We start from the raw sequence: 21,847 nt of genomic DNA, 5'->3' as shown, positions 1-21,847 counted from the left end.
TTTCTGTCCCCACAGGATTTGTGTCATGAGGGTGTGTTCCAGGGTACTGTCACACATCCATCTGCTGCCTTTCTGGCAGATGCTACAGGTCAGTTTCATGAGCCTCTTGCTGAACTGTGAAGTGTTCAGCCTTTAGCATAGTTCTTTTTTGCCCTTTCATCAGATTTCCTTATTTTATTTCTGAGCAGGGCACCAGGTAGTGCCTCACGTTCCATGTCCTGCTGGAGGGAGGGAGTGTGTGCTTGGAGCAGGCAGGGTCAGTGCTGCCCTTTGACACCCACACTTGGGAAATAGCCTCGCACCAAAGACTTTGTGCATCACCCTGTGCATCCTCTCCCCTAGCAAAGCCCTTTCCTTCTCCTTTGCGTCTCAATCCTTCTTCCAAGGATTTGAGGTAAGAACAGCTCAGAGCCAGTGGGGTGGCTGTCCTGAAGATGATGGGAGTGGCCTCCATCAAATGGGGACTTCATTCTGTCCATGGACCACCTATTAACAGCCCAGCTTCATCAGTGGTTTCTGTCAGGGGCCCCATGGCTGTGTCTTGCAGTTTTTATGGGTTATGGTTGGGGGGGGGGGAGGATGCTTAGGAATGGGGAGAGTCAAAAGAAAACCCCACAAAGGTCTTAGAAGAAGAGGCTGCCCTAACTTCCCTTGGGAGCTGGTTTAATTTGGGTAGGGAGTGTCCACCTGGTTTCTTTGGTTCTGATTGCTGTTGCTTTTCCTTTTTGTCAAACGATGAGAGAAGCAGTTGACTCCAGATACCAATATCCAGAGGTATCAGTACCCTGGTTGCCCTTTGGCAGTTGGGGATTGCCTGAATGTGGTGTTAAAAACCAGTAATGCTGTTCTCAAAAGAGAGAAGTGCTACTAGAACAGCTGTGAGAACTTGCGGTTTCAGCTGATGGGCTCTGCCTCTAGATGAGCAAACTGGATCAGATAAGATTTCAGTTTCCATTAAACAGGTAGGCTTGAGATATGGTTGCAATTTCTGACTGCTGTGATCCACTGCTGAAGAGGGGAACCTCTACACTGCTTAGGTTACAGCAAGGGTATCAGTGTTGAGGAATCCCAAGCTGGTGCTCTCCCTTTTGCTCTCCACCCATACCCACTGGAATTTTGTCTTTGGATATTGGGATGCTTCGTATGCAGGCACGAAGTTTTCAGGGCAGGGATCCATTACAAGCTTCCAGCTGTGTTTTGCAAGCCTGGGTGGACCTCTGAGGACGTGCATGCCCTTCTCTGCTGTTAGTCCTAAGTGTGCTGAAGCTAGCAGTCCCCTGGAATGAAACTTATCCGGACATAACAAAACTTGGCACAAGTCCGTGTGGGGGCTGTGGAGGGTGTCTTGCTCATCACGTTCTTCCTGTCCCTTGTGCCTCAGCAAAACCCCTTCCTGACAGCAAAGCCACTGCCTGTGCCATGGGGGAAGGATTGCAGGACCTGGCCTCCCACTCTGCCTCTTCCCAAGTTGTTTCTCCGTGGGAAAACCATGTGGGCAGCCCAGCCCTAGCACCGAGTCAGAGCTTGGGCTGTTTGCCCTTCTGATTTACTGAGCTATAGAACGTGTCAGTGTTGTCATCTGCTGTGTGGGGGTTAGTGAGGAGCCATGGCAGGCCCTGCAGGGCTGCCCTGCCTGGTCCCCTGTGGGCTGTGCCTGTGCTGAGCCTGTGCCAGGGAGGTTTGGCAAACAGCTCTGTCTGCCTGCCAGGCCACAGCCCGTGGTTTCTGGGTCCTGAGTTGTTTTGCCTCTCTGTGACCCATGGCAGAATTGTCTTCCTGAGCACACAGCAAAATCTGGAGGCTGGAGCTTTGGAGCCTTATTGCTGGTATTTGGATACCCTGGCCATGAAGGTCAAATAAACAGGAAGGAAGATTATCTTTATGCTCTGTTGGCAAGGACTGGCTGTGGCTTTCTCCCAGCTTGCTTCCCTAAGATGAAGGAGCCAAAATTTTATTCAGAGGTGTATGGTAGTTGTCCTTTGCTACAGCTTTGCTATCCTGATCTGGGCCCCATCAACTGATATATGCCCAGCCTCTCTAACTGTATGGATTCCTTCCCACAAGGTCTTAACATCAGTGCTGTGAAACCAGGTGGTTTTAGATTCGTATGCACTGCTGTTAGTAGGTGCCTTTAATTCCCTGAGGAGTCAGAACCCCTCTGCACCCCATTTGTGTGCCTGTGGATGTTGCAGGGCTGCCCATCACAGCCGTGCCTGCTGCTGGGTGAGTGTGGCTGTGGGCTTCCTTGGCTCAAACTGGTCAAAGCCCTTTTTTTGGGGTGTTGGGGGAATTAACTGGTTTTGTTAAAATGTTTTGACTTCCTTGCAAACACTCCTAGTGTTTTATGTTTTATTCTTAGGAACATCAGCTCTGCCTTCATGAAATGAGCCAAGTGCCTGGGGCCACAGGTGAGTGAAGGAAAAACTTTGTGGGATTAAGGAGCAGGAGATGCAGGATTTGGGGCAGGACAAGGGGCCTGCAGCTACAGGTCCAGGGCATGGATGAGCGCCGAGGGGCATCACTGGGGGGTGGTATACAGTGACTGTGTGCCTGTAGCATTGAAGCCAAGGCCTGAAGGGTCCCTGCTACACCTGAGGACATTGATGGTGCCCAGTGTGCTTCTGCCTTGGTGACTGCAGTCACAGCAGTGCCATGTGTCACCCTGCTGGACAACCGGATTGCAATTTGAGTGCTCTCAGATTGCTTGGAGGGGGTTGCCATACACCATTCAGCTGATTTTCTCGCTGCTGTTGCAGGGCGCTGCCCTTTGCCTTTGTGGTAATGTGGGCACAGCAGCCCAGTGGCTTTCTGGCTGTGCCACTTCCCTGGATGATGGGGATACATGCTCCAACAGGAGGTGTGTGCCTGCTGGCACGCTCAGCAATTACTCACCAGCAGCTGGGCTGATACCAACCATTACAGCATGCAAGGGAGATGCTTACATTGTCTCTCCCAACGGCCTAGGGTAGGAGATTAGGCTCCCTGCACAATCAGTGGCAAGAAAGTCCTTGGGGAGCCATTCAGAGCATATTAGACTCCCACTCTGAATCATGCCCTGGAAGATGTGGTCTCATTATTGCCTGCATCAAGGCCAAGGGAAGACTAAGCTTGTTTGTTAATATTTAGCAGGGTGGCTCTGACTGTACAATCAGCTTTGCTGAGTTCCTAAAGCTTGTGGCTGCACTGAGAGAGACACTGTCATGGCACAGCCACGTGCAGCAAAGAAACTGGTGCAGGGGCTGAAGAGAAAAAGGGGGAAAATGAAACAAATCAGCAGGTCTGGGGAAGAGATGGTGCTTTTCCTCTTCTGTTTAACTGTCAGCAGTCTTAAAATGAGTGTCTTGGAGCAGTCTAAAAAAAAAAAAAAAGAGAAGAGAAGAGAAGAGAAGAGAAGAGAAGAGAAGAGAAGAGAAGAGAAGAGAAGATCCAAACTTGCATTAAAAAAAAAAGAAAAAAAAAGAAAGAAAACCCAACAATTGAGGCGAGGGGAGATCGGGTTGCACAGGAGGCAGGCCTCTCTCTCCCGCGCCCATCGCCCCGCGCGCGCGGCCGGGATTCGCGGAGCCGGCATCCCAAAGGAAGGCAGAGCCCCGAGCGCTGCCGCGCAGCCACTGCCCCCTGGCGGTCCCGCTCGGCACCGCAGCCGCGGCTCGGGGTGCGGGGCTCCGCTCCAGCCCCGAGGAGCTGCGCGTCCCCCCCGGCCACCTCCGGTGCTCACAGCGTGGGCACGAGTTCAGAAAGCCGCCTCTTCTCACCCCCTGCACCCCACGTGCAAGGGCAGCAGCAGCAGCTCCTGTTTGTTTATTTTGCATGGGTGGAATAAGCAAGTGAGTGACTTGTTGGTGTTCCTGCAGCTGCCTTTTGGGAAAGCTGCTGCCGTGCTGCCCTTTGCCGTGTACACAGGGGATCCCCAGTGTTGTGCCCATTCCAACCCACACCAGCACAAATGAGAAATTCAGAAGATGAAGACCAAAACCCATCAGCTGCCAAACCAGGAGAGATGTCTACTCTCACCCCAGGCAGCTCTTGGGTGCGAGAAGCCCGAAGCTGTGCCTTTCGCTGGCGAACCTCTGCCCAGAGATGCTTTCAGAGCCAGAGCCTGCCCACTCCAGGAGGCACATTGGAGGCAGCAGCTCTGCATGAGTACCCCGTGCTGCAACACCCCACAGCCAAAGCCAGTGTGCCCCAGCGCTCCGGGCTCCCAGCACCAGCGCCCCGGGCTCCGAGCATCGTGCGTGCCCTGCCCGAGGGCCAGGAGGGGTGCTCCACCTTCCCTTCACGCACACACCCAGAGCCCTGGCTGCAGAAGTCTTCCCTGCCAGAGCGATACACATCGCTTCTTCCAGCTGAGAAAATAGCAGCGGGTATTTTGCAGAGCGCACACGCCGCAGCCAGGAACTCCCACAGCAGCACCTGGCTGCAGGAGCAGCGGCGGCCGGCACAGCTCCCACGGCAGCCAGCCCAGCCAGTCTGGGTGGGGACCCCGGCACCCCGCCAGAGCCTGCGGCTGCCGGCACCCCCCGAGCACCTGTGCGGCTCCGGGGCGCTGCTGCCCGGGGGCTGCTGGCCCGGGGACTGAGAGCTGCTGCGGCTCAGTTTGATGGTTCATCTTTCAAAGCTCACCCTGGCACACGTGGATCCTGCTCCGGGGAGGCCAAATGTGAGAAACCCCCCAGCGCTGGGCAGGCACCCGCTGCAGCTCGGGGCTGTGCCATGGAGACGCTGTGCAGCTCCCAAGGGGAAGCTGGGGAGCTGGAGAGGAGGGCACCCACCTTGGCTGGCAGGTGGAGAACGGTGCTGTGCTGGCAGTCATGGGCAGTGCTTGGTGTGGGGCCACCTCTCTCCTCGGCAGCAAGTCACCCCCGCTGCTCACCCCTGCCTCGGTCTCCAGGCCCAGCAGAGTTTTCCTGGCTGGGGTCTCATGTTCTGCAGGGAATCCAAAACACTCATTTGCACCCAAAGGTGTGGGCTGGGTGCTCAGCTCTCAGGTGTGGACAGGCATTTTTCAGGCACTTCTGTTCAGGTGTTCAGCATTGAGCCCAACCATCTCCAGGCTTTACCTGCACTTCCCTCTCCCCATCAGCAGCACCAACATGAAGCTGGGCAGGAGCAGGTCGGAAGGGGAGGATGTTGGGGTGGCCCCTTGGAAGGGATTTTCAGCTCTGTCCTAGAACAGTGAACTCTAGCAAGGTGTTTCCCAGTTTTTTAAGAGAACCTCTGATGTCCTCCAGTTTTTCCTGAGCTTCCTAAGTGGAACCCCAGGAAATCTGCTGACTTCTTCCTGTTTTCTTCCTGAAGTTGTTTACATTTGTTGGCTGGTTCTTTTTTTGTTGTTTGGTTGGTTTGGGTTTTTTTTTGTTTGTTTTTGTTTTTTTTTGTTTTCCCAAATCTCTTTGTGAGCCTCTGATTAATTCAGCTTCTGATTCCTTGGCAGTCACCTCTGGAGACAACGCTGAACATTTCTACACATGTGATCCATCTTCTTCTTGGCTGCATAGCTCTCAGTGCTGGAATTGGGTAAGAAACGTTGCAACAGACCCAAGTACACCATAGCAGGGATGTTAGGAAATAAAATATTGCACAGTGCTGCATGAAAAACTCTTTGATTAATTAAAGGCGTGGGTGGCTACACAATTGCATCAAATTATCCACGCACTGTGGCAAAATGCAAGATAAAGGCATTGATTTCTTTTTCCAAGGACACGGTCAAGCAGCCCTTGCTGAGCCTGTAGAGAGTTGCTGGCCTGAAGGGGAACAAGAGTATTTCTTGGAGATGTTTTCCACAGAAACAGGAGGTAATGGATCATCTCCACCTGCTGTGCCTAGAAGATGCTGCAATGCCTGTGTGTAAGAAGCCTGGCCCAGGAGCAGTGCCCAGTGCCCTCCCCTCAGGGCAGTATTTGGCCTCTCAAGGCTACCCAGCCCTGAGCACTGGCATGTGGGAGCCAGTCCTATCCCTCTGGCCTGAGCCTCAAACCCACAACATCCTTTGAAAATCCTGAGCAGCGCTTCCCTTAGCTGGAGGAGCAGCCTGTGGTGGTTCCTGGCTGCCACTGAGGGTGACTTGCCCTTCTTAGAGAAAAGTTTTATTCCACCTTTAAGTGACTGGGTAGCAATACAGTTGCTTCTATTACCGTTTATATTTTGGCTTTCCTGCTGCTTAACTAGTGATTGAACAGGAGGAAGTCGGTGTTTAGGAGCTATCAGCAGGCAGGATTGTGCTGTGCATTGGAGGTTAAGGGCTCACAGTAAAAACGCATGCACCAAAACCACACACAAACTTGATTTTGCACAACTCTAACAGCAGTGACTCAGCTTGCCCTCAAGAAGAGATGGCTGAACGTGTTCCACCTGGCCCAGAACCTTATCATTTCACCCAAGGGTAAAATATTAGCGAGTAACCATCAAGCCAAGTACGTTACAGTCAGGCCATGGGCAGCAGCTGTCTCAGATGACTTCAGCCTTGCCTCGGAGGTGAGGAAATTGGACATGGGTTGCCAGCAGCCACAGAAAGATGGGCAGGTGAGGAGGTGAAGGCACCCTGGATCCTACACAGGCAGTGACCAGCTGCTGTCTGAACAGGACCCAGGAACCAGAGAGCTGACAGAAATTGGATTTTTGTTTGTTTATTTGTTTGCTGTTGTTTTTGTATTAGTGCCCCCATGGCCAGGAAGCAGAAAAGAGATGCCAAGGTGTTTCACAGGACGTGAAGCCCAGCAAGAGAATCTAGATGGGAAGAAACTGTAGCTCTTGGGTCTCACATCTGCACTTGAAGTGAGGTGATGCTGGGTCCAAGGAGCACACAGGTTAACCCTTGCATGCCTGGTTAGGCCAGGGTATCTGGAATAGCTTTGACAAGGATCTCAGCTAGTTGGGACAGGCAAATCAAACCCAGTGAGGCTGCAGAAAAGGATGCCCAAGACAACTATCTGTACTAATACAGGAAGATTTTCTAAGCCTGATTTGCTTCCCATGAATGCTGCTTTAGCTGGCTGTGAGCATCCCCCACTGCGAGTGAGAGCACAGCAATGCTGACTGGGGTGGCCAGGCATGGCAGGGAGGGAAAAGGTCAAGGTGATGCTCCCAGAGCTGGCCTGTGTTCCAGGCAGCACTCTGCCCTTTTCCCCCTCGTAGGTTAGAACAGGATGATCCCTTTGGTGCATTAATCCCTGTTTATAGCAAGTGTGTCTGCAAGGCAGAGCTGCCCTCAGACTAATGCACGGTGACTAATGGCTTGCAGAGCTACTGAAGGAGGGCAAAGCAAAAAGTCCTGTTGGGTTTTCCCCAGAAGTTGCAGGCGTTTAGAAGGAATTCGCTGCAGCCATGTGATTTCTTGGGAAGGGTGGAAGTGCTGGAAGTGAGATGCAGTTTGAAGGCAGCAGGGGAGAGAACCCAGGGCAGTGCCTGGGGTGTGCAGCACTTGGGTCTCCCAGGACTATGCAGTGCTCACAGTGGGAACAATTTGGGATTGCAGTTTTTCCCCATAGCCTGGAGCATGGGCTACCCAGCAGCAGCTTCTGACCTGGAAATTTTCATTTGCTGCTAGGCCCATCACAAGAGCAGGAGAGATGTTTGTTATCTTTCGTCTGGTGGCGCCAGCAGTTGAGCAAGAGTGGGAGGCTGGCTGCTGTATCCGTGCCATCCAGAGCTCCCACCTCATCCCGCTGGGTGGGGGACTCACGGGCTTGGTAGCATTCCTGGTATGGTGTATCTCCCCTTTTGTTTCAGTGTAATTAGTCTGAAAAGGATGTGGCATCTTCCACCTCAAGGGGAACTGCTAAAGACTCATTAGCAGGGTGCGGGTCGTGGCTGCAGGGGCAGCACGGCGGCGAACAGGGAGGGACGTGCACGGTGCCAGCTGAGCAGGGCAGGGTGTGTGCTCAGCAGCCAGGGTTTCTCACTCCCTGCAGCGCCTGGCTTCGGTGCAAGCACGTTTACTTTCCCCGCGGCCTCTCAGGAGGCTCCAGAAGGGTGGGCAAGCCCAAGTTGCCCGGGAAGCCTGGTGGCAGCACGGTGGGCTTGCGGCTGGCAGCGTGGACCTGGCAGGTTGCTGGGCGCAGAGGAGCACAGCACATCATTTGCTGGTGGCTGAACTTTTGGAAGATGCACGTGAACATCCGTCTCTTCATAGCCACGAGCAGGATGGAAAAACCCTCCCGGGCTGCTCTGCTTGCAGAGATGCTGTGAAGGCTGTGTGAGTCACCTGGGGAAGCACAGGGTGCAGCCATGCTCCAGAGAAAGTCCGTGTGCACTTCATCCCTAAGAGTTGGGGACACATTTCGGTGTGGGGATGGGTATTCTCAAAGTGTTTGCTCAGAGCACCTCAGGGTGTCAACCACACGCGGCTCAGGGTTTTCCCTGGGGACCTTTAGTGACAAACCCCTGCCCTGCAGCTGTGCAAAATGAGTGCGGCGATCACCCCACTGCTGATGGGGAGTTCACAGCCTGCCCCATCCTCTCCCAGTGCCACGAGCTGCTCATATAAAAGACTCTATTTTTCCTTTGACCCTCTGGCCAGAGGAAAGAAGGAGGGGCTCACACAACAGCTTTTTCCAGTGTGCTTAGTGGGGGGAAAAAAATGCCGTGGGAGGTGGCCGAAGGCTTTCCCCGCCTAGACAGGGAGCCCATCCACCCACACCCAGTTCTGCTTGGAGGAGCCAGGCTGTGCCCTGATGCTGTAGGCAGGTAACTGTCACAGAGTAGATAGACATGAAACTACTCTGCCTCACCCAGGGCCAGAAGGGTTTTTTGAAAACAAAAATGAAGGGGAAAATACAGTCTCCACCCTTCCACCCATTTTGGTTGGCAAATCAAATAAAACTATCTCGGAGCTGGCACCACAGGAGCAGTGAATGCCAGCTCCCAGCCTCTCACATGAGGTGTCAAAATGAAAGATGAAAAAACAACTCCCAGGTGCCTGGGAGCCACAAACTGGTTTTAAGATGCAGGTAGGTTGTTTTTCCCCGTGTGGTGGTGGGAGCAGCCCCCCACAATCACCCCATGAGTGGGCAACTTCCCCTGTAGCAGCTTAGTCACCCCTGAGCTATGGCACACGTTGATTTGGCTCAATGAAAAGGACTTGGTGAGAAATGCATGTCACCACAGATGGCTTTCATGGGCATCCTGGCTTGGGACAATGCAGCCAGTGACAACATGCTGAAGGGGACCTCAGGCTTGGCCATCACCTCAGGTGTGCCCAATGGTTGCAGGGACCCCTGCAAGGATAAACCAGGTACCAAGGTGCCCCACAGCTGGAGCTTCTGCCCTGGATGGGTACACTTGGCCCATGCATGTTTGGTTGCTGTAACTAATACGAGACTTTAAAATACAGGTGGGGGGGATTTCAGTGGTTTCACAGACAAAATTCCCCTACTTAGGGCTATGTAGTCTCAGAGGTGGCTCTGGGTTTGCCATGAACAGACCTTGTCATGGGTGCAATGAAGATTTTTTCAAAGTTTGTCAGGGGATCCATGTTCTCCTCTCTGTGGGGGGGAAATCTTAAGACAGCTTCTTCACCTTTGCTACAGTCCAGTTACAGCATTGTGAGCAGCTGGGAGATGCTCTGCAGGGCAGTCACGCTTCTTCACCGCTTCTTCCTCAATGCAGTCAGATCAACCACTCTCATTTCTTGCACTGGGGCTGCCCAAGGCACATTGGTGGCAAGTGGTGGCCTCATGTCTCACCAGTAAAGCAGGGAAAAGCCTTTAACCTGATGCTTTCAGCTGACATTAGGTGCAGAAGCACTGCAAGGAGATGATGTGACCCTGGGCTGCGCTGGGATATCAGCAACACCCCTGGCACTGCCGGGATCAGCCCAGCCAGTCTGATGCAGTATTTTACCCCCGAGCTTAGGACCATTGCAAAAAAGCCATGTGTGATGGCAGGGTGGTTTTTTGTGGTGTTTTTCCCCTCGTGGCTCAGCTGCTGGGCTTGCACGCAAGGCCGGGCAGGAGCTGCTTATCAGCTCACCCCATCGCGGCAGCGGGAGATGGTGCGCTGCCATCTCTGCTGCTAATCTCATTACAAATAAAGGAGGAGTAGAAGCTAAACTGAGCTCATATTAATTCCCCCTGCCCTGCCCTGCTCAGCTTCAGGAAATACCTACTAGAATTGCCGTTCTTGTTACCCAAACCATCCCTGGAAACAATCATTAGCTGACTTGCTCCTTTGCCAAGGGTGGCCACTCACCAGCCTGCTCTCTTTGCCCACAGGGCCCCCACGGTGCCTGCTCCCACCATGGCTCCCACCAGGGCACATACTGCAGGCTCCTGCACTTGTACTCTGCCACCACAGCCCCGCACGCTGCTGCCCGGCTGGACCACAGCTGGACCCCCTCCCCTGAAGTTCAGGGGTGCTTTCAACCAGAAACAAGGTGAGAATGGCCAGGCAGCTCTCTGAGTCACCTGTTTTGCTTTCTCAAATTCCTCTAGTGTGCTGCACTTATTTTTTGTGGGGTTGGATGATGGCCAGGAGGTTGGGACGTGATGACATTTATGATTTTTGTTTTTCTGCATAACAAAAGTTTTGCTAAATGAGAAGGAAACAAACTCAGTGCCAGCTTTCACCATGTGTTTAAAACAAGATAAAAGCAATTCTGGGCTGGCCGTGGTATCCTCTAGAGCTGTGGAGACAGCAGTTTCCACTGGGGGGATGGTCAGGTGGCCCACACACACTGCACCGTGCTCCCAGAGGATACTGGGGAGCTCTGTTGCTCTCAGGGACATCTATTGGACCTGTCCATGTGGAGCCCCAGGCCCAACGTGAAGGCAGGGCTGTGCTTGGGGTGAACAACAGTGCAGGATCTGACTGTGCATGGCTGCCTGTTGGTTCTGGTGCTCTCACTGACACCAGGGCATCCCATCTGTCTGGGTGCTGGTGTGGAAATGGGCTGGTGGGAGGAGCAGCACACATCTACATGGGCCCATCCACACGTGGGGAAGAGCACAGTGTCTTGGGACCTGGCCAGGGTCATACCCCAATGCACAGACAAGCAGGAACACTTCCCCCAGGAAAAGGTGGCTCTTACAGTGGGGTGTGGACATAAGGAGCAGTTGTGGAAACAAAAGACATACTTCTTTTCTCTTTTAATATAGTTCTTCCCCGAAGCAGGACTAGCCCAATTTTATCTCACTGCCAGCTGTTTTGTTATTTTTTCTCTCCCCTCCCCCCTCCCCATCCCGGCTGGGCAAGGGTGTGGACAGGAGGAAACAACCTTTTTTTTTTAATGACAGTTTTTCATGGGAAGATGTTCAGCTGCCTGTAAGTGCTCAGGTTGGCTCTGCCCAGGCGTAAGCAGGAAGGATGAGCAGGGCTCAGTGCAAACTCCATCTCCTTGTTCTGCCCACATCTTTTCCCTCTTGTTGGAGACTCACTGTCCACATGGCCCTAAGCCTCCACAACAATATTGGCAAGGTTCAGTTGCTTAAAATTAATGCCTCAGAAAGTCTCTCAGGCTAATGCCTGTGGAACGTCCAGGTTTCTTTAGACTGCAGCCACTAGACAAAAAGAGGTTTAGGTATTTCAGCCTTGAGTGTAGATTCAGCAACTTGTAAGTACCCACAAGTCCTCTTTTCGGGTGATGTTTCAGGGGTGAGCTTTTGGCTGGAGAGAAGCTTTCTGCAGCCACGTGGAGTAAGGCATTTACAGCCCAAGGGGGCTCAGCCTCAGACTTTCTGCTGGCCTCTCTTGGAGGTTTTTTACTTACACAAGGTGTTTTCCATGCTCCTACCCTCTGCATGAGGCATCAGGTACCTTGCTGGGCTGTCATGCCTCCTGCTAGCCACTGCTCCCCAAGCCTTGGTGCTTTTGCTCTCACTGGCTCTTCACACTCTGTTGCTGAATCCCTGGCTGCAAAGTGCAATCTTGTCCTTAATGCAGGCATCATTTCATCTGTATTGTCCTGAAATATGACTGACCTCCCTTTGCTGAGACATGCCTGTGGCACAGAGCAGGCTCCTCCAGTGCCCCCACAACCTACAGCAGCTTTGTGTAATGGGCAAGTGAACTTGGCTTGGGCCCACTTGGGCATCAAAACAAAACAAAACAAATCCTCTTGGTAGTAAAGGTCCCCTGGCATGGAGTAACACCATGCAGGCTTCGCTTTCAAAACCACATCCACACCCAAACGCATGCACACACACACAGAACCACCTCAGCTGTTGTTTTAAATACTTTTAAATTCCATTACATTTCCTTTATGGGGAGTTGTTGTTTTTTTTTCCTCGTTGACTGTCATAAATCAACCCTACTAATCCCACTCTATTTATATTATTATTATTATTATTATTATTGGGAAGGGCATGGCAGAGTGCACAAGGAACTAAGGCACAGTTCAACCACCTCCATCTCCAAAAGGCTCCTGTTGCTGGTGATAGAACTGGGGACTGTGTAACACATGACCAACACCTACCTGGGTTGTGCTTCTCTTTGGTGGCCAAGCCTTGGCTAGAGGAGCTCGGAGCTGGCCTGGGAGCCATGAAGTGTGCTCTGGAATGCACATCAGCTTTGTGCTCAGTGCTGTGACTGCAGGCACTGCCTCCCTGCGGAGCTGCTTCACGATGGGGCTTTGGGAAGCAGCAATTACTAGACTGGCAGGTCAAGAGAGGAGTAACAATGTGAATTGAAGTAGGAGGAAGCAAAAATGTAAGTGCAGGTTGTCCCTGGGGCATATTTGACCAAGGAGGAGTGTATATGTTCAGTATTGTCATCAGCTTTCTTTTCACAGGGATGCAGGTGCTCTGAGGCACTCTGGATGTGACCCTGACAGCTCTGCCAGATACCAGGCCCCTGCATCAAATCTAAGAGTTAAAATTAATTTCTCAGAGTCCAAGCCACCTTGGTGGCAACCCATCCCACTTGGATACAAGAACCTGTGTTGTATTTTACCCCAAAGAGCTCTGCCACTTGCTCCTGTGAGGCTACAGAGTGCAAATAAACTTGGCACCCACCTCTGCTGTTGCAGCAGAAATACAGATCAACTTCTGAGCTAGACTTTGCCAGAGCAGAGAGCTGGAAAAACAAACGGGAGAAGTGCCTTTGACTCACTGCATTCCCATTTCCTGGCTTCAGCCTGGCTCAGGCTGCCAGCAGGTTCCATTGGCAGAGCTGTGCAGTGAACAGCATGGCCCAGGCAGCACAGAGTCTTTTCCCTTCTTGGGGATTCAGGGGCCATGTTTGCAACTGAGTCCTGAAATATTGCATCCCCCTGAGGCTGCTCCATGGTGCTGCACCAAAACTGTTTCACTGAGGTGTCTGTGGCCCTGCACACCCCAGCAGTGCACAGGGGCTGTGACTCCCTCTGCTCACCAAACTGCCTGAAGCATGTCCACAGTATGGAAGTTACTGCACAGCTGGATACAGAGCAAGGGAGATGGACAGGCAGCCAGAAGCCCACACACACAATCCACGCTCCTCCAGCATGGAGAGGGGGCTCTGCTCAAAGGTCTAAGGCAGGAAACGCCAAAGGGACAGATACCATCATGAAGCAGGCCCCAAATTCCTTGGTCTATCCAACATTTCACTGAAGAAAGACAAAGACAGGCACAGATGTGTTTAAGTTTATTTTCCCTGGATTTAAACACAGCTCTGGCTGACCACCACAGCAGCAAACAAACCATGACCTGTGCCAGCCCCTGCACCTCCTCACAGGAGAACCAGCTGGTGGGATCCCTGGGAGGGCTGGGGCTGCGCCGAGGGGCAGCTCTGCAGGATGCACTTGGGTAATGGTTGTTGGGGGATGGCAGCACAGAGCCATGCAGAAGGTGCAGCATTAGGAGTCAAGCCTTGGATGCAGCAGCGTGGTGCATGTGGAGAGACAATGAAATGGGTGTCAGCTCTCCAAACTGAACAGCTGCCCTCCCCTCCTTCCCCCCAGCTTCTCCTCTGGCTGTTTTGAAAAAGGGGAGGGGGCGTTAAGCACTTACAGAAGAGGCACTAAAACAGGGAAGGCTCTTTGAAGGCAGAGACCTGGGGCAGTTCTTTAGGGAGCCCACATGAGGAATCTTTTCAACCATCTTCGAGGAAAGGAGATAACCTCAAAGGAATAAGCAATGCTGGTGGCTCAGAAACACCCAGAGCTTTTTCCTCTGCAGATTCAGCATGGAGGAAGTGCAGCAAAAGACTCTTCCAGCATTTTCTAGGCGGTAATAGTGCCCTCTTCACAGTCTGGGCACTTGTTTTTCCAGATGCACAGAGTTCCCCCCTGTCTTGCCCAGGACCAGCTTTTGAGGAGGTCTCTACAGAAGGACAATCCTTGTCTACAGCCTTTGCAGCCAGTGACTGGATGGGAAGAGGGGGCTTCTGAGCCTGGGAGGTTTGAATAGGAACAAGCTGCAGGAGCAAAGAGAAAAGACAATTCTCTATTGCAGATTTTAAGTCCTGGGAATGCTAAAACTGGCAGAGGGGAGCAGAAAAGGACTGAAGAAAGAGCCAATGCAGCAGGCAGCTGAGCAAAGCTGCTCAAGGATGTGAACTCCAGCAAAGGTCCCTGCAGTGTTTTCTGGATAGATTGCAGCCTTGCAGTAATTTCAAGGTTGTTAAAATCTGCCTTTTAGGAACTGCGTTCCAGCAGCAGCAGCAGCTGCTGGGTCAAAGTAAAAGCTGTCCTTAGGTCTGGGACAGCAATTCTGTGGCTCAGTGCCTGTTCTGATTGAGATGGGGCTGCTCTGATCCCACAGGACTAAATTTAATAGCTGGGGAGGGATGATTTACTGGCTTAGCAGCAGTTACTTGACTACTTGCAAAAAGTGCTTTCACTGCAACAGGCTGGGTCAGAACCACTCTGAGCAAATAGATACTACTACACCATGAACATCTGCTGCTTCTGCACTGCCAGGATGGGAGGATGCAGCCAGGACACCCAGAGTACAGAGCTGCACCATGACCATCCAACACCATGGTTCTTCCTAAGCTGCTTTGCAACAGGAACTTGGAAATTATGACTACAAACTTTGGGTTCTACCAGAGGCAGACTGGGCTGGAAGCTCTAAGTATGCAGTGTGAAGCAGCATCCTTCATGTTCCCAGGCCATTAGCAAGAGAAGGGACTGAACATGAGTGACAGACCCTATTTCACCAGAGTCAGCTGCAAATCACATCCTTTCATGCCCGTGCACAGCTCATGCCCCTGCTCAGCAGCTGATTTCTGGAAGCTCTGCTCAGAATTAATGCCCAAACACCAGCTTTGCATGGCTACAGAGGTATCTTCATTTTGCTAGGATTTGGGTTTTCCTTTGTTTTTTCCCCTTAAAGGCATATTTCAAATGGTGAGGGACAATCATTACTCCAGTTTTTGTGCTCCAATTTCCCCTAAGAGGAAGCAGGAGGAGGAAGACTGGTGCCTTAGGACACCTGAGACATTTCTCCAGCAGATGCTAAAGAGAAGCAGCTATTTTTGGTTGAAAAAGAAAAAAAATAGATTCTCCGAGGGTGTAGAGTGGGCCTGAATGAGTCCTGAGAAGTGCTAGAGAAGAACAGGGAATGCTGGAAGCAGAGTCAGCCCCACCAGGAGATGCTGGCATAAGGATGAGGGTTCCAGCAAAAGCTGTGCTAAACACAGAAGAGGCACTCCTGAAACTCCACAATCATATTAACCTGTTAATTTATACAGCATCTCTGTACAAAAATAGAAGGGTTCTAATAAGAATAACAATATTAAATAAATATTTAATAGAAAAAGTCTTTGGCCTAGTTCATAGCTCATCCTTTGGGTTGATGTTCATTTCACTGGGTCCTAGATGCTCCTGGTCCAACATTGCAATCACTTCATCTGCCTGGATTCGTTCCTGCAAGAGGGGAAGCGATGAAATGGTAACAGCAGAGCTTCAGTGCCTGCTCCAGCTAATTCAGTGAGGCTCAGGCTGCTGGGAGGACATGCAGCAAGGATTTTACCCCAGAACCAGCAGTGTAGGTGAGAGGATGCGGAGAGCCTGGGACTCGAGCTGGGGATTTCCTGGGCAAAATAAATCAAATCCTTTCCCACCTCAATACCTGATTCTCTCCTCCCTGCAGGGCTGCAGTGGTTGGGGCAGAGCTGATGTTCTGCAGCTCCCTTATCACACTCCACTAGCAGCCACTGCTGCAGCACAACCTCCTCCTGTCCCCTCCACTGATTTCCAGCTCCCTGGGCAGGGCTGATCTCCTACCACACAGGCACCAAGGCTGGAGGAATTTCTGCTAGTGTAAAAAATCTGAGAGACATCGAAGTACATGGCTGAAAATAAGCTTTTCCCCAAACCTTGCAGCCCACCTCCATCACAAGGGAAAGGAACGAGGGTTTCGCTTTCTCAGTGCATTTAGTTTTGCTTGGTCTTGTATCTTTTATTTCTACAGACCAGAACTGCTATCAAAGAGAGGCAGGGGCTGGAACAGCAGCTTTTTAAAACAGAATGTGGAAGGTGCCTGGTGAAAGGCATCACAACCCAGATCTTGCAAGGCACCTTGGGTGCCCAGAGCCATGGACTTCAGGTTGCCAAAATGCCTATGAGCGGACTTAGCAGCACGACTCAGCACAGCACTCGGAGCTGTGGACGGCTCTGGAGGAGCTCCCCATCCATCAGGCTGCTGCCACTAGGTGTCAGAAATGGCCAGCCCAGCCCTGCACGGAGCCCTTCCATGCCCCACTCAGCACCCCAGCCCAGCACTGCACCCCACGGGCCAAGGGCAATGGCTGCCCAGGAGCAGGACTGGCAGCAAAAACCTGCCCCAGGGCCACCAGCTCATATCATGGGAATGCTGCTGTGGGAGGTGTAATGGGAGGAAAACAGATGGACTGGGACTGGAGAATAAGATGGTCCCGGCTCCTGTGGGATGCTGGCTATGCCCCAACTCCCCTCACAGCAGAATGGAGGGACTCACCAGCTCTCTGTAAAGAGGGTCCAAGGTGAACCAGAGAGCCACAGCGCACCGCTGGCCTTTGGTGACCGCCTTCACCCCATGGGGGTTCTCGCCACCCGACGAGAAGCTGATCATTCTCCCACACTTGGGCTTGATGGAGGCCTGCAGGGAAACAGCAACAGCAGGCTGGCAAGGAGCTGCACGTGCTGGCTGTGGCCAGGCTCACCATGGTCCAGGGCCTGGGACCTCACTGGACATCCCTTTGCATCGCCCCAGGACCTGCTCAGCTGCTCTGGGGGACATGCAGAGCTCTAGGCGTGCCTGGGAAAATGTGTGGAGTAAATAGGCAGGTGTGAAGCTTGCTCCTGCTGTGCAGACGTCGTGCAGAAACGACAGTGGCATGGAGTCTCTGCAAAACTATAGCTGACCACCTAGAGCAAAATGGGGCCATGGTGTAACTCCAGGGACGTCCAGGGTAAGCCTGGCATGGCTGTGAAACATCTCTTTTTTTCTTCTCTTGGCAGAGCCCACAAGAGTCCTGCAGGACCTCAGGAGGGAGCAGAAGTGCCAATCAAATCGACCCTCAGGCACTTAAGTAGACCCAATCTACCCTCCAGCTCCTCCAGAGACCCCAGCAGGGTGCCCAGACCTCTGTTCAACCACAGAGTGAGTGCCCAGCTTCCTTAATGGCCACAAACAGAGGTGAGGGCTCATGCCGGAGCCACATCCCTCTCAGGGTCTGATGTCCATCACGGTGACACACTCTGGAAGAAGAGACTTGGATCAGGCACTGCATCTGTATGGAGGCACCAGTTCATGTTTGACCACGAGATGGGGTGGCAGCTCAGCAGTCCTCCAGGCAGGGACAGCTACCAGCCAGCCCTTTGCCTGCACTGGGGGTGGGGAGAAACAGAAGGTCTGTGCTCCTCTGCAGCAGGATTTTGTATGGGCTGTTTGCAAGTTAGGAGCTGCAGGCTGCCCAGGGAAGTGCAGAGCCCTCAGCATGGACTACTGAGGAACAGCTTTTGGCCCGCAGCACCAACTCACCGTCACAGTTTTGGCATCCATCTCAGTGAAAATGAACTCGCCGCCTTCGAAATCTGCGTTCATGTACAGGAGGGCACTGGGGGAGGAAGTGGGAGATCCCCGTAAGGGCAGCACTGGGGAGGTCTCAAGGCTGACCCCCACCTCGTGGACAGATCCCACACTGCTCCACTAAGCCACAGGTGGGGGACAGCCAGAGGGAGAGAAGTCCCTAGGGAGATCCCCTCCCTTCCTTCCTACCTGTAATCCCGAAAGGTATAGGCAGGAGGCTCCTTCCAGCACTCGTTGGCCTCGGGGTCCAAGAGGCAGTTGTCAGCATGGATGGGATGGCTCAGATCATTCCTTCTCTCCTGCTGGCCTAGGCAGAACCATGTGGAGGAAGGGGGAAGGAGAAGGGGTGGATGAGATGGAAATGCCATGCTCTGTGGGGTCTCATCATGGGGTGGGAGCCTACCCTGACCCCACATTGGATGATGTTCACAGGTGAGAGAAGGAAAGGAATGGCTGGGGAGAAAAGGCAACATCTAAGGACTCAGATCTGCACAGGTCTGCCTGTTCCTTACTGCAGGGAAGCGAGATGGAGAGCTGGGGCTGGGGTGGAAAGGAGAAGGGAAAGACAGAGGAGGCAAGAGAAGAGGGAGGAGAAAACAGAAGAGTTGCAGACATGAAAATTAAGAGACATAACAGAAATGAGCTCCTTTGGGACAGCAGTGCCCACTTTTTGCTGCTGTGGGATGCTGACTTTGCCCAGCCCTTGGCCACCAATTTAAACATCAAGCAAAATGGAGCTACTCTGACCCCCATTCATAAAGCCCCCACGGAGGGCTGAACCTCTGCCATCCTCCCTGCTCCACTGCTAGCTCCAATTCCTCACCAGAGAGGGCGGTGCGGCACACCAGGTGTGTGTAGGAGAAGTAGAGCGTGGAGTTGAGCTGGAAGTAGGACTCGACGATCCTGCGAGCCTTCTCACTGATGTCATAGAACAGCCGGGCACTCTTCAGCGGGACACGGCCCTCGTAGCCATACTGGGCAAGGAGAAAGGCCAGAAGGGGTCAGTGTTATGTGCAGAGTGGGAGGGAGGGCACAGGAGGAGGAGAAAGAAGAGGGAGCTGTACCTTGAGGGCTTTGAGGACAGTGGCTCCTTCAAATCTCTCATTTGGGGTGTGGGGGGAGGTTTTGCCCCTGTAGCCATCTCCAGCCAACATGATCCCCTGGAAGACATGAATACAGATGAGGGGTGAACTGGTTTGTCAGGAGAGAGGTGTCTGCAATGGAAGCACATGGCAGGCACCCTCTTCCCCAAATCCCCCAGGGCTGCATTCACTGGGCCAGGTGAGTTGGGTGGGAAGGTGCTGCAGCTCTCTGTGAACGGGGATGCTGGATATCAACCACCCACCTCCTACCTGGGGATGTTCTGGCACCCTCAGTCCCTTGCCAGGCTCAGTTAATGGTGAATGAGAAGGCTCAACCAGACTTGTGGATTAGCATCCTTTGGGGTTGTGTATAACATGGAGAAAGAGCTCCTTCTGCCCAGGCTCTGTCTTGCAGCGTGTTCGTAAGAACAGCCCAGGATGGAGCAGCAGCTCCCGTGCTGCAGTTATGGGTGTGCTATGGGGACAAGCATCCACCTGCTCTCCACAGGCATCCCGGCATCAGCTGTAACACCCAGGAGCAAGGCATAAACCCAGAAGCTCTCCAGAGGCTGGTCATACATTCAGCTGTCACACTCAGCCCAGGGCCACTGCCTACTCACACTGGCCACCCTGTGCAGCTCCCGGCACTGCTCCTCCGAGATGACGTTATCCAGCAGCACTCGCTGGGTGCCATTCAGCTGCTGAGAGTTGTAGACAAACTTCACATCGCTGTAGAGAAGGGGGCCCCCTGAGCAGAGACACAAAACCATCCTGCTGAACATGCCCTGGCCTTGCTGACATCTTGTACAGTGGCTGGAGGCCAGCTGAAGTCACCCAGGTGCGCTGACAGGCAAAGAGCTCCACAGCAGAGAGCAGAGTTTGGCCTCCCATCAGTAACATAAGAAAGAGAAGCAATGGGAACACATGGAGATGAAACCAATTTGCTGCAGGAGCATCAGCATTTTCTACCATCTGAACAGCTGCCCTGCAAATGCAGGGACCACAGCCTGGAAACACCAAACCCCAGGGGGACACAGGGAGAGATACGGGCAGTGGCTAACTTGGCTCTCTGGCCCAGCCGTCAACACCATCAAGGCTGTAGGCTCCCATTGCATTTGTGCTGTGTGGATCCTGCTGGCTTGGCATGCAAAGCCACTCTCTGCAACTGTCATCAGTGTTTTTTGTCTTCTATACAGAGAGAAAACCTCACGTGGTGCTGAGCTTGCAGCAAGCCCTGCTCTCCTCCAAGAATGGGGGCAGGGAGTGGGTGAGCCAGAGCACTCTGAGGACAATCCTCCTCCACTGAGGCAAAGGAGCTGCCATGGCTGTCCCTGCCATCCCTCACATCCTGCCTCTGAGCTGCCTCCCTCTGCCTGCAAGCTTTTCATGAGAGGTTTCAATCCATCCCCATCAAATTTGACTGATCAAAAAACCAGAGCAAGGCCCCTAAACCACCATCTTTTGAAGTCTCTTTCTTGCATCTCCTTAAAGAGAGAAAATGAAATGAATGGTAACAATAAAAGCCTAAACCAGACGTTTCTCCAGGAGAAAAGTGAAATACATCTAAACTGTGGGGAAAATTATTTGTTGTCACAGAGACACAATGAAATAGAGGAAACAGAGTCACAGAGCTCCTCTCACCATGTGGCACTACGGAACTTCTCTGTGACAATGTTTTTGTAACTTTTCTTGCCTGTTGAGTCAAAACTGTGTTCTTGGCAGGTTTCCTTGGCCCATGGAGGACACGTAACACCCACAGAGCCCTGTGATTAGCCCACAACTTTATTTCTGAAGAGTTAGGTTTCTTGGAAATGGAAAAGATGGGATGTTTCTGGCGTTCACTGTGCTGATTTTGTTGCCTGATAACCACACTTATTGCAAATGCAGCTGGATCAGAATCAGGATTCTCAAATCCATACTCCTGGCACGCTCCAAATCAGTGCTGCGTTTTCCAGCTCAGATGCTCTTCCCCAGCCACAGGCACATGAGGGATGAACATGGGAAGCATCACTCACCACTTCCAACATTTCTTCTGTTCCTCCCAGGGATCCAGTGGGCCAGCTCTGTGCCATGGACACTGAACCCTTGTCCCACACTGACAGTGTGCTCCCACCTGCTTTCCTTGCCTCCGCCTCCTCTAAGCATCAGCAGAGACAGGCCTGTTCCATGTCTCTTTGCTCTGTGAAAAACACCCCAAAGAAACTGACGAATTCTTTGGACTCTTGGGAGTGAAGGCATTGGCAGAAAGGAGGAAGGGGGGAAGGGTAGAAGTATGGAAGAGTACAAAACTAAAACAGGCTTTTTTCTTTCGGCCTTTTTCCAAGTAAAAAGAGAGAAAGAAAAAAAGACAACAGAGAAAGGCAGCAGCTGGATGGACAAAAATCCCAGTTTCTTTTTGAATGGTTTCAGTTTTCTTTGTAAACAAAAACATTCTGCAAGTAAACCAGAATAAGAGCATAGAGAAAAATAAAAACAGAAAGAAGGACTCTGAAATTACTTGGTTATAAATGGCAAACAGGCCAACAAATGTAATTCAACCAGCTCTTGGCTTAAGCAAGATCTTTGGGATCTTACTGTGGTATTTGCCTATTTTATGTATGGCTAGAGAAGGGATAACAACACTCTGAACACAACACTGAGCAGTTGGACACAGGCTGGGGAAAGCTGTGAAATTCCCCAAAAAGCGCTACCATCCATTGCATTAGAGGGAGGTTTAATTGCCTGCTGCTGTGGAGCTGGCTTGCTAGAGACACAAGACACCTCCTGGCTTGAGACCCTGTTGTTTTGCAGTAAGGACTCTGCTTTGGTGCTTGGCTACAATATTGTTTTTCAAAATTG

The 21,847-nt window shown here is 52.3% G+C and overlaps 1 protein-coding gene and 1 long non-coding RNA gene across 3 annotated transcripts in view; one reads left to right on the top strand and one right to left on the bottom strand.

Moving 5' to 3' along the window:
• The first annotated feature begins 1,194 nt into the window (after positions 1-1,194).
• LOC116448822 lies at positions 1,195-10,299 on the top strand. The gene is made up of 4 exons (XR_004242127.1): positions 1,195-2,223; positions 2,360-2,408; positions 5,435-5,517; positions 10,212-10,299. It is a non-coding gene; the product is annotated as an uncharacterized LOC116448822 (long non-coding RNA).
• A 3,241-nt stretch (positions 10,300-13,540) lies between these two features.
• The window catches only part of P3H2 (prolyl 3-hydroxylase 2), a 65,437-nt gene continuing 57,130 nt past the window's right edge, over positions 13,541-21,847 (bottom strand). Inside the window, exons 9-15 of one of the 2 annotated variants that reach the window (XM_032119783.1) lie at positions 19,630-19,757; positions 18,992-19,087; positions 18,751-18,901; positions 18,117-18,234; positions 17,880-17,955; positions 16,854-16,994; positions 13,541-15,781 (exon numbers count right to left, since the gene is read on the bottom strand). In XM_032119783.1, coding sequence (XP_031975674.1) covers positions 15,689-15,781; positions 16,854-16,994; positions 17,880-17,955; positions 18,117-18,234; positions 18,751-18,901; positions 18,992-19,087; positions 19,630-19,757 — 803 coding nt within the window. In that variant the 3' untranslated portion in view covers positions 13,541-15,688. The other variant, XM_032119784.1, reaches the window with a different exon arrangement.

This window comes from Corvus moneduloides, chromosome 10, assembly GCF_009650955.1.
Source record: "Corvus moneduloides isolate bCorMon1 chromosome 10, bCorMon1.pri, whole genome shotgun sequence".
Classification (NCBI taxonomy): Eukaryota; Metazoa; Chordata; class Aves; order Passeriformes; family Corvidae; genus Corvus; species Corvus moneduloides.
This window is presented reverse-complemented; position numbering and strand designations above follow the sequence as displayed.